General features: G+C 43.7%; 1 protein-coding gene across 1 annotated transcript; it reads left to right on the top strand.

Annotated features, from left to right (window-relative positions):
- Window positions 1-110: 110 nt before the first annotated feature.
- Window positions 111-10678, top strand: LOC141779454 (gamma-aminobutyric acid type B receptor subunit 2-like). The gene is made up of 19 exons (XM_074654293.1): window positions 111-668; window positions 1304-1441; window positions 1794-1964; window positions 2046-2147; window positions 2433-2498; window positions 3321-3509; window positions 3637-3879; window positions 4061-4121; window positions 4206-4286; window positions 5027-5177; window positions 5398-5530; window positions 5848-5946; window positions 6165-6275; window positions 6660-6770; window positions 7798-8025; window positions 8114-8251; window positions 8356-8473; window positions 9009-9114; window positions 10167-10678. The coding sequence occupies exons 1-19, from the start codon at window positions 348-350 to the stop codon at window positions 10309-10311; spliced, it is 2712 nt and encodes a 903-aa protein (XP_074510394.1). The 5' UTR covers window positions 111-347; the 3' UTR covers window positions 10312-10678.
- Window positions 10679-11892: the final 1214 nt, after the last annotated feature.

Raw genomic sequence — 11892 nt, 5'->3', positions numbered from 1 at the left:
GTTTGTCCAGTTTCACTTTAATATTTTTAAATGTGTGTGTTTTATTTGATAAAGGACCATTAAAGTGAACATGATACATACGGCAGGAGAATAAAACACAGATACATGTCACATGTTAGATATTCTCTCTGCTCTGTAAACAGTCTAGTGTGATGAAGATGAAGTCCTCCTCGTCAGTTTCTGTTATTCCCTCCAGGTGGTTTACGGTGGACTCCTGGTCCTGTATGAGGAGCGCCTGGTGGTTTACGGTGGACTCCTGGTCCTGTATGAGGAGAGCCTGGTGGTTTTATGGTGGTAATGAGGTGGTGAGCAGCCGTCTGTGAGGATCTTGGTGACATCTGGTGTCCATGTTGATCCTTTTATCTGGTCAGCCTCTTATGAAGGATTACAGCAGTAGAGAGCAGCAAGTGAGTCAGAAGATGGGGTGCCGTGGACGGGTACAGGTGTCCACGCTGCTGCTGGTCTGCTGCCTGCTGGTCGGCCCGGTGCCGGCTCAGGTCCGCCACCCTCTTCCTGTGCTGTGGATGATGCCGGTCAGCTCCGGGTCGGGGGGGGAGAACCTGACCGCCACCGTGGCCCCGGCGGTCCAACTGGCTCTGCAGGACCTGAAGAGACAACCGGCACCCCTGGGGAACTATGAGATCCAGCTCCAGCTGCTGGACTCTCAGGTGGGTCTCTGACTGTTAGCTGCTCCTTCAGGTCCTCCTCTTAGAGCTGCATGTGAATGTTAGCTGCTCCTTCAGTTCCAGCAACAGTCTGTTATACGTAGCAACGGTCTGTTATACGTAGCAACGGTCTGTTATACGTAGCAACGGTCTGTTATATATAACAGTCTGTTATACATAGCAACGGTCTTTCATACTGTACGTATCAACAGTCTGTTATATGTAGCAACGGTCTCTTATACAAAGCAACGGTCTGTTATACTGTACGTAGCAACGGTCTGTTATACATAGCAACGGTCTGTTATACATAGCAACGGTCAGTTATACGTAGCAACGGTCTGTTATACTGTACGTAGCAACAGTCTGTTGTACATAGCAACGGTCTGTTATACATAGCAACGGTCTGTTATACAAAGCAACGGTCTGTTATACATAGCAACAGTCTGTTATACGTAGCAACTGTCTGTTATACATAGCAATGGCTCGTTATAAAGATATAACAGACAATACAACGCTGTGATTGAACAATCAGAATCAAGTATGATGACCTACAGGAAGACTACATGAACCTGTTCGTAGATCTGAGTGAGTCCACCTGGTCCAGGTCTCACATCAGTCCTCCTGTGTCTGTCCCTCAGTGCGACCCTGCTGAGTCCCTCAAAGCTCTGTTTGACGCCATGTGGGCGGGGCCCAAGTACCTGCTGCTGTTTGGAGGGGTGTGTCCATCTGTGACAGCGTTCATCGCTCGCTCTCTGCCGGCGCTCAACCTGCTGCAGGTACAAACCCAGTCCACCTCAGTCCACCTCACACCCAGTCCACTTCACATCCAGTCCACCTCAGTCCACTTCACACCCAGTCCACTTCAGTCCACCTCGCACCCAGTTCACCTCACACCTCAGTCCACCTCACACCCAGTCCACTTCACATCCAGTCCACCTAGCACCCAGTCCACTTCAGTCCACTTCACATCCAGTCCACCTCACACCCAGTCCACCTCACACCCAGTCCACCTCAGTCCACTTCGCACCCAGTCCACCTCACATCCAGTCCACCTCAGTCCACTTCACTCTCAGTCCACCTCTCATCCCATCCTACATCTCAGGTAACTCATGTCTTCTGATGTCCCAGGTATCTTTTGCGGCCTCGTCCCCCAGCCTGTCCAACAGGAAGTGGTACGGGAACCTGTTCAGCATGGTTCCGTCGGACCGAGCTCTGAACCAGGCCACGGTGAAGCTGCTGCAGCGCTACAAGTGGACCAGAGTCGGTATCGTGACACAGGAAGGACCTCGGCTCTCAGAGGTGATTCCTGACAGGAATGTCTCCTGAGTTTTTCTTCTAACTGAACTCTGTTTTAATATTTCTTGTTGTGTGTTTGTCCAGATGAAGAAGGATCTGCTGAGACAGCTGCTGAAGACAGATGTTCAGGTCGTCTCCACAGAGAGTCTCTCTGAGGACGTCTGCAACAGCTTGAGGAGGCTGAAGGTACCGAGGAGGTTTACATCCAGACCATGTAGGGTACCATGTAGAGTACCACAGCATCTCGTAGTCCATCCTGTCGTCTTACCAAACAAACAAAGGACTTTATTAGATCAACTAATTGATTAGTCAACAAAATCATAGAGTGACAGCTCTAGTGAATCAGTGTTAATGTATAATATAGTGTGTATATATATTTATATATATATATATATATATATATATATATATATATATATATATAATAGTAAATATAATGAAATGATTTACTGTTGTTTCTTTGTTTTGCAGGAAAATGACGTTCGAATCATCATCGGACTTTTTGAAGAGGATTCTGCCTCTGAAGTTTTCTGCTGTGTAAGTACTCTACTCTACTCTACTATAGTAGAATACATTATATTATAATACAATGTAGTATAATATAGTATATTGTACTTTATTATAATGAGTTCAGTGACAAACTGGATGACCTAAACAGGATCCCACCTCCAGTTTATCAATAGTGTACAATTACAGTGTTGGGGACGCAGATAGGAGCTAGTCTTGTTATTAGAAAATATTAAAGACTTTTATTAATATCAATAAAATGAATATTAATACATTATTATACAGTTAGCAGCTTGGTGCTAACTTGCTTTGTTCCTGTTGCTTAAAGTTAGCTGGCACACTTCGCATTTTCCCATGTAGGTGTGACTGAGTCATGGGCTACAGTAGCCATGGTTACTGAGTCCATGGTTGGAGTTAAGGACTCAAGGATCCTGGGAAGCATAGTTCACTGCCTTTGCCGGTGTGTTGAATGGTGGGTCCCAACAACAGCGACGGCCAAATGGTGCGTTGCTTTAAATGTTGCTACCACAAGGAATTGTGGGACGGCATTACCTCCTTTCCTTTGGTGAAGGATGGTCCAGTGTTCCCTATGCTAAAGGAGGTAGGAAAGGAAACGTTGAGAGGATTCCAGCAGCGCTGATCATGGCTGATACTCAGGTACTTCAGGTTACAAAACAGTACACTTAATACTTTCTCATGGTGGTATTAGTTCCTCTACTGCAGTAAAAGGTCTGAGTACTTCTTCTACTGTGTGACCGGTGTGTTTCTACAGACTGAACATGTTTGGACCTCGGTACCAGTGGCTGGTTGTTGATGGAGGTGATGTAGCTGATCACAGTGAGTTTGTTTCAGGTCTACAGACTGAACATGTTCGGACCTCAGTACCAGTGGCTGGTTGCTGATGGAGGAGCAGCTGGGTGGAGGCTGGGACGGCATCTCTCCGGCTGTACGGCCGACAGTCTGCTGACGGCTGCTGACGGATCCATCAGACTGAGCATGAGAGCGCTCAGCAACAGCAACAAACCGGGCGTCTCTGGACGGGTCAGAACCCACTGACACACACAGTCACCACCAACATATGTTATTAAAACCACCGTGTTTCTACTTCATCCTGAAAGCTGCTAAACATTCTATCTGTTAATAACGGCGTCCTGTTGCGTTTCGGCAGACTCCTCAGGACTACCAGGACTCCTACCTCAGACAGCTGACCTCGGACGGGTCAAAGGTCAGCCCCCTCCACTCCTTCGCCTACGACTCCGTGTGGGTCGCCGCCTCGGCGCTCAGTCAGGTGATGGAGGCGGTGAAGCTCAGAGAGAAGTACAGCAGCCAGAGAAACACCAGCGTCAGCGAGGAGGAAGTTCAGAGGACGCTGCTGGACGCCTTGAAGAAGACGCAGTTTGAAGGAGTCACGGTGAGCACATTCACACACCTGTAACACATTCACACACCTGTTGTGTGTATACTGTATATGTATTTGTGTGTATATGTGTGTGTGGGGTAAATGGTGATTGAATATTTTAATTGATTAACGGCCCTCGTTTAGTTTAGTTTCTGTTTAAATGGTCGTCGTGTTTATTTTGTTTTATTTTCAGGGTCCAGTCTCTTTTCGTAACGGGGAGAGGATGACCTGGATCGATCTGATCCAGTTTCAAGGTGAATCACATGATGTGAAGTCAGTGTGTTGGATATTAATACTAACATTAACTTGTGTATTAATCAGCAGTATGTTGATATCAGGCAGCAGTGGTGTGTCGGTGGGAGACTTCAATACCTCCACCCAGCAGCTCCGTCTGATCAACCACCTGATCAAGTTTAAAGGTGAGACACTCACTAACTCTATTACAGACCATAATAATAGTGAAAACATGGATGGATAATATACGAAAAAATATTAGTAAAATATACTAAAAGTATAACTTAAATATCAGAAAAAGATTAATGGATTATCACACAAAAATGTATAATATGTGAAAAATATTCATAAAATATTCATAAAAGTAGCTCCGCCTTTACCAGCTGCAACATTAAAGTGATGAACAAATAAAATATCCCAAAAATAGCAGAAAAATATTAGTTAAGTATCCAAAATATCAATAAAATATCCTAAAAAAACCAATAGTAAAATATACGAAAAGATATTAGTAAAATATCATAAAGATATAACTTAAATATCAGAAAAACATTAATAAATTATCAGAAAAAAAATAATAAAACGTGAAAAATATTCGTGAAATATCCCCAAAAGTAATTAAACATAGCTCCACCTTTACCAGCTGCAACATTAAAGTGATGAACAAATAAAATATCCCCAAAAATATTAGTAAAACAGCAGAAAAAATATTAGTAAAGTATCAGACAAAAATTTGTAAATTTTCCAATATATCAGTAAAATATCCTAAAAAAATATTAGTAAAATATCATAAAAATATAGGTCAAATACCAGAAAAAAATAAGTTAAATACCAGAAAAATAAGAATATATTATCAGACAAAAAGTAATAAAATATGTGAAAGATATTGGTAAAAGATCCCATGGATGGTAACTGTTTGGTGGTGCAGGTCCAGGACCAGCCAGAGACCAGGTTCTGGTCCTGGTTCAGCGGCAGCAGGTCAGCCTCCTCCTGTACAGCATGGTGTCATCAGCTGCAGCTGTGACCATCTTCATCACTCTGACTCTCCTCCTCTTCACTGTCATCTACCACAAACACTGGTACTACTACTTTTACTATTTATTATTATTACTAATATTTGTATTAATTTGATAATTTTATTTTATTTCTATGTTCTATTTATCTTTGTTGTTTTATGTATTTTCTTTTTCTCCCACTGTATGAATATATATATATATATTGTAGTAGATGGTGATAATGACATACTGTATATTACTAATATAATGAACCTGACACTGAGATGTGTATGTGGTGCTGCAGGCTGCTGAGACGGAGCGCTGGATCCCAGGACGAGCTGCTGCTGCTGGGCGTCCTGCTGTCCTCCTCCTCCGTCCTGGTCTCCGGTCTGGACGGAGCCTCGCTGTCCCCCCCAACCGCCGAGCTCCTCTGCTCCGTCAGTCCACTCATTATATATATACATAATTAATATAACATACATACACAGAGCACACACAAAGACGGGGGTGGAATGTAACACAGTACACTTACTCAAGTACTCTAGTACTTACTGTACTACAATTTTCAGGTACTAGTATTTCTATATATATTCTGCACTGCTCTAGTTTTTACCAGGATTGTCTCATTTTTACAAACAAAGACTAACAGTCGTCCACACGGCGGCGGCGTTAGTAATGACCTTGTAGTTTAGCGTCCTCTCTGGAGGAAACGGTTTGACGTGTCCGGTCCTGTTGGACTTGTTTGGTCCTGTAGGTTCGTCTGTGGACTCTCTCCGTGGGACACACCGTGGTCTTCGCTGTGCTCTTCGCTAGAACATGGAGAATATATTCACCTGGCAGCGTCAAACAGACGGTACGTGACTCTTTCAGAGACATGTTGACATGTTAATGTGAGTGATGGACAGATGGACGCTGCTGTGTCTCCAGCAGAGACTCTAACAGAGACATGTTGACGTGTTAATGTGAGTGATGGACAGATGGACGCTGCTGTGTCTCCAGCAGAGACTCTAACAGAGACATGTTGACGTGTTAATGTGAGTGATGGACAGATGGACGCTGCTGTGTCTCCAGCAGAGAGACGTCTGTCTGGTCCTCTGGATGCTCCTGTTGGATGTGATGGTTTTAACCTTCTGGCAGATCCTGGATCCTCTGAGACGGGTGGAGCTACAGCTCAGACCACAGGTAATACTAACGTACACAAGTATTATTAGTAGTTCAAGTACTCAGATCACAGGTACTACTAAAGTACACAAGTATTATCAGCAGTTAAAGTACTCCTACCACAGGTACCAACCACAGGTACTACTAAAGTACACAAGTATTATCAGTAGTTAAAGTACTCCTACCACAGGTACCAACCACAGGTACTACTAAAGTACACAAGTATTATCAGTAGTTAAAGTACTCAGACCACAGGTACTACTAAAGTACACAAGTATTATCAGCAGTAAGGTCCACGCTATCTACAGAGGCCCACACAATGGTGTCTCGCACGAGTATAAACAAAGCTTAAGGAGGGGGCACCTCTGACCTTTGACCCCTGATGTTTGTGTGTGTTTGTGTCAGAGAAAGTCTGCTGATCAGGACGTGGTGGTTCGTCTCTACTGTGAACGCTGCAGCAGCATCAACATGGAGCTGTGGATTACCGCAGTCTGTGGATACAAAGCTCCTCTACTGGTCAGAACCAACACACCTGTTCCTCTCACATGACCTCTACTGGTCAGAACCAACACACCTGTTCCTCTCACATAACCTCTACTGGTCACCACCAACACACCTGTTCCTCTCACATGACCTCTACTGGTCAGCACCAACACACCTGTTCCTTTCACATGACCTCTACTGGTCAGCACCAACACAACTGTTCCTCTCACATGACCTCTACTGGTCAGCACCAACACACCTGTTCCTCTCACATGACCTCTACTGGTCAGAACCAACACACCTGACCTCTACTGGTCAGCACCAACACACCTGTTCCTCTCACATGAGCTCTACTGGTCAGAACCAACACAACTGACCTCTAAGGGTCAGAACCAACACACCTGACCTCTACTGGTCAGCACCAACACACCTGTTCCTCTCACATGACCTCTACTGGTCAGCACCAACACACCTGTTCCTCTCACATGACCTCTACTGGTCAGAACCAACACACCTGACCTCTACTGGTCAGCACCAACACACCTGTTCCTCTCACATGACCTCTACTGGTCAGAACCAACACACCTGACCTCTACTGGTCAGCACCAACACACCTGTTCCTCTCACATGAGCTCTACTGGTCAGAACCAACACAACTGACCTCTAAGGGTCAGAACCAACACACCTGACCTCTACTGGTCAGCACCAACACACCTGTTCCTCTCACATGACCTCTACTGGTCAGCACCAACACACCTGTTCCTCTCACATGACCTCTACTGGTCAGAACCAACACACCTGACCTCTACTGGTCAGCACCAACACACCTGTTCCTCTCACATGACCTCTACTGGCCAGAACCAACACACCTGTTCCTCTCACATGACCTCTACTGCTCAGCACCAACACACCTGACCTCTACTGCTCAGCACCAACACACCTGACCTCTACTGTTCAGCACCAACACACCTGCTCCTCTCAAATATACCTGTCATCATCATCATCACACCTCCAGCAGCAGGTAACGTCTCATTCAGACTGACTGTCCTGTCTTCTTCAGGTTCTGGGCTGTCTGATGGCGTGGAGCATCAGGACGCTGCAGGTTGACCATCCTGCCGTCAGCAGTAAACACCTGACGCTCAGCGTGTTCGCTGTGATGCTGTTCAGTGTGTCCGGAGTGTCGGCGTCACTGCTGACCTCCCACAATCCTCCTGTTCAGCTATGTGTGAGCAGCGTCCTCATCCTCTGCTGTAACCTCTTGACCCTGAGCTGGCTGTTCGGACCAAAGGTCAGTGTTTCAGTATTTCAGACGTACGGCGTCGGACGTCTTTCAGAAAGCTCTCTGACAGGTTTCCCCTGGCTTTGTTTCTCTGCAGTTCTTCTACGTGTGTTTGAACGGTGGCGAGCGGCAGCCGCTGTCACAGCAGCAGCCACCGTCACGGCTGCAGGCTGAAGATGAAGAGCGGGAGAAGCTGAGCAGGTTAAATCAGCAGCTCAAGAATCAAACTGACCAGGTGAGACACAGAAACATCCGCTGACTTTAGTCCTTTAGTCTTACTCGGTGTATTAATACTGACTTTAGTGTATTAATAATGTGCTGCTTGTTGTGTTCCTGCAGCTCGATGCAGAAATAGAAACCATCACTATGCAACTCTGTGAAACGTCGGAGTCAACTGCTGCTGAGCTGAAGCTTCACCGCTGTACAAGAGGACGAGACCAGGCGTCCACAACATCAGGTCATTAGAGACGGGTTAAAACTGACCTAACATCAGTTAGAGGACTGAAGATAGGATCTGCAAGTTAAGAGGTTTCTGTAATACACTGACCTGGTACAACAAGTACAAGAGAACATAAAAAATCAATCAATCAATATCTGTTTAATATCTGTTAGCCTAGCTTAGCACAAAGAGTAGAAGCAGAGGGAAACTGCTAGCCTAGCTTAGCATAAAGAGTAGAAGCAGAGGCAGACAGCAGTTTTTGGCACTTCAGTCAGAGTATTGAAGGAAAAAGACGAAACTCTGGTGTGTTTTTTGACAACAGCTGTTGCCGCCATTTTGGACTGAAAACGTTTATTATATTTATAGCATTTTATTGTTCAACACAGGTCATTTCAGTAGAATATGACAATAGAATAGAAATAATTTAGTTTTACTTTTGTAGCCTACTGCTCTTTGTAGGCGGACGTTTTACTGGCGTGCCGTAGTCACTTTCAGTCCAAAATACGAACAAACTGTGGCCTTTAACCATAATGACCGTGTCTCCTGTCAGCAGGTTCGGTCCGGTCTGTGACGTGGTCTCATGAAGCTCAGGTCTGTTGGGAGGACGGACAGTCAGACAGGAAACCGGCGAGTCCAGATGCCATCAACTCTCCTGAACAGTGAGAAACCTATTTACTCTGTTAGACACATGCGGAGCAAGTATTCACATCCTCTACTACAGTAACAGTATTAATACCACACAGTAACAGTACTAATACCACACAGTATCAGTACTAATACCACACAGTATCAGTACTAATACCACACAGTATCAGTACTAATACCACACAGTAACAGTACTAATACCACACAGTAACAGTACTAATACCACACAGTATCAGTACTAATACCACACAGTATCAGTACTAATACCACACAGTATCAGTACTAATACCACACAGTAACAGTACTAATACCACACAGTAACAGTACTAATACCACACAGTAACAGTACTAATACCACACAGTGAGAAAGCTGTTTACTCTGTTAGACACAGGCAGAGCAAGTATTCACATCCTCTACCGCAGTAACAGTACTAATACCACACAGTAACAGTACTAATACCACACAGTAACAGTACTAATATCACACAGTAACAGTACTAATACCACACAGTAACAGTACTAATACCACACAGTAACACTACTAATACCACACAGTAACAGTACTAATATCACACAGTAACAGTACTAATACCACACAGTGAGAAAGCTGTTTACTCTGTTAGACACAGGCAGAGCAAGTATTCACATCCTCTACTGCAGTAACAGTACTAATATCACACAGTAACAGTACTAATACCACACAGTGAGAAACCTGATTACTCTGTTAGACACAGGCAGAGCAAGTATTCACATCCTCTACTGCAGTAACAGTACTAATATCACACAGTAACAGTACTAATACCACACAGTGAGAAACCTGATTACTCTGTTAGACACATGCGGAGCAAGTATTCACATCCTCTACTGCAGTGACAGTACTAATACCACACAGTAAACAAGTAGACTTCCTGTGACAGTGTGTGATATATCCTAGTATATAGTATATAAGATATAAATATAGTATATAAAATATAAATATAATTTATAGTATATAAAATATAAATATAGTATAAAGTACGTGTAGTTTTCATTTGTGGTCTGATTTCCTTCCTGTGGCGTCTCTCAGCGTGCGGCGGCGTCTCTCCGTTCAGCTGCCGATCCTCCATCATTCCTACCTGCCCGCCGTCGGTGGCGTCAGCACCAGCAGCTCCAGTCTGTTCGGCAGCCAGGACGCCTTCGTTCACCGCGATGACAACTTCCTGTTCACCTGACGCCTGTTATTTTTCTATAACAGACCGTTGCTATGGGCGCAGTTCTGATGTCGGACTCTGGCGGACCGTTTTTGTGTCCAATTATTGATTTCTTCAGTAAGTAGCCGTGTAATAAGCGTGATAATGTACAGCGAGCTGGTCATTGTTGTGAAATAAACCCCTTCAGGGTGATGGACATGGATGGGGTTTATTTCACATTAATGAGCGTCTCGCTGTACATTATCCCTTACTGGAAATATATATACGGGACCATATAAAACACAATTGTGGACTTCCCCGGCCGGAGGAAACTTGTCAGCCTGCTGGTTGATGACTTGATTTATAATAACAATCACATTTTTTATCATTAAAATGTTTTATAATCTACTGAATATCCTCAAATGATTCCTGTTTAATCACATGAGTAACAAATCAATCAGACAATGATCAGAGATCAGATGGTTGGATAGAAGCTGCAATGTGTCAACTCAGGGAGTATTTACAATTACGAAATCCAGTCAAACATGAACGTTGAGCTGCTTCAGGCTGCAGATTAACTCTGTAAACAGACCAACTCTCACTTGTTGATTATAGAATATTTCTATTCATTATAGTATGAATAGTATGTTAGTATAGTATGTTAGTATTATTACTATGTTACTATTCATATTAACATATTATACTATGTTAGTATAAATAGTATGTTAGTATGATTACTATGTTAGTATAGTATGTTATTATGAATAGTATGTTAGTATAAGTTAAATTAATCAGTTCAAAATGTACCCTAAAGGGAGATTTGTCAAGTATTTAATACTCCTATCAACATGGGAGTGGACAAATATGCTCTTTTATGTAAATGTATATTGTACTGGTACAGAAGAAGTTAGTGTTATGTAAATGTATGTACTGTATATATTGTATATATTGTATAGTGTGTATAGTGTTGTTTCTGACAGGACATGGTGTCAGAAGGTCGAGGGTTTTTATATCTGCTGGTTGACTAAAGACTGTTGGAGACTTTGTGGCTCCAACTACAACCTCCTCTTGGAAAACTGTCAGCGGGCATCTGGTCCAGTGATCGATCAGTAAACGGGAAATCTCTGTTCTCTGAAAGGTTGAAAAGAGTCTTTAGGATTCTTTCCAGAATGACCTGCTAATGTCACTGAAGTGATGTAATCTTGGTTTTTACTGTCAGCAGTTTGGAAATCACAGATGCAGTTATTAATTATCTAGGACATAAATAGAAGCAACAGGGAGGATAGTCAGGACTCTATAAAGTCTCAGTGAGCTGTGATGTGGAGACAAACACCAACATGATTTCCTTCAGGATGCTCCTCTGTGCTCTGGCTCTGATGCTGCTGGCTGCTGATGTGGACTCTTCATCTAGTGGATCTAGTGGATCTACTGGAGGTAAGCCTCTGAAATACATCTCTGCTCCTCTACTCCCATGTTGGGAGAATACTGGTTACCCTCCTCTGCTACTGTTCATCTTCATCTTCAGCAGGAGAAAGTCCTGATGTTTTTACTGGAGGTAAAAAACTCTTAAAGAGCTCTGAACGAGAGCTTTATTTATCTAAACTGGTTTTAGAGAATTCACTC

The sequence above is a fragment of the Sebastes fasciatus genome, chromosome 12, assembly GCF_043250625.1.
Source record: "Sebastes fasciatus isolate fSebFas1 chromosome 12, fSebFas1.pri, whole genome shotgun sequence".
In the NCBI taxonomy this organism is placed as follows: domain Eukaryota; kingdom Metazoa; phylum Chordata; class Actinopteri; order Perciformes; family Sebastidae; genus Sebastes; species Sebastes fasciatus.
Note: the sequence above shows the minus strand (reverse complement) of the source record. Positions and strands in the feature narration are given on the sequence as shown.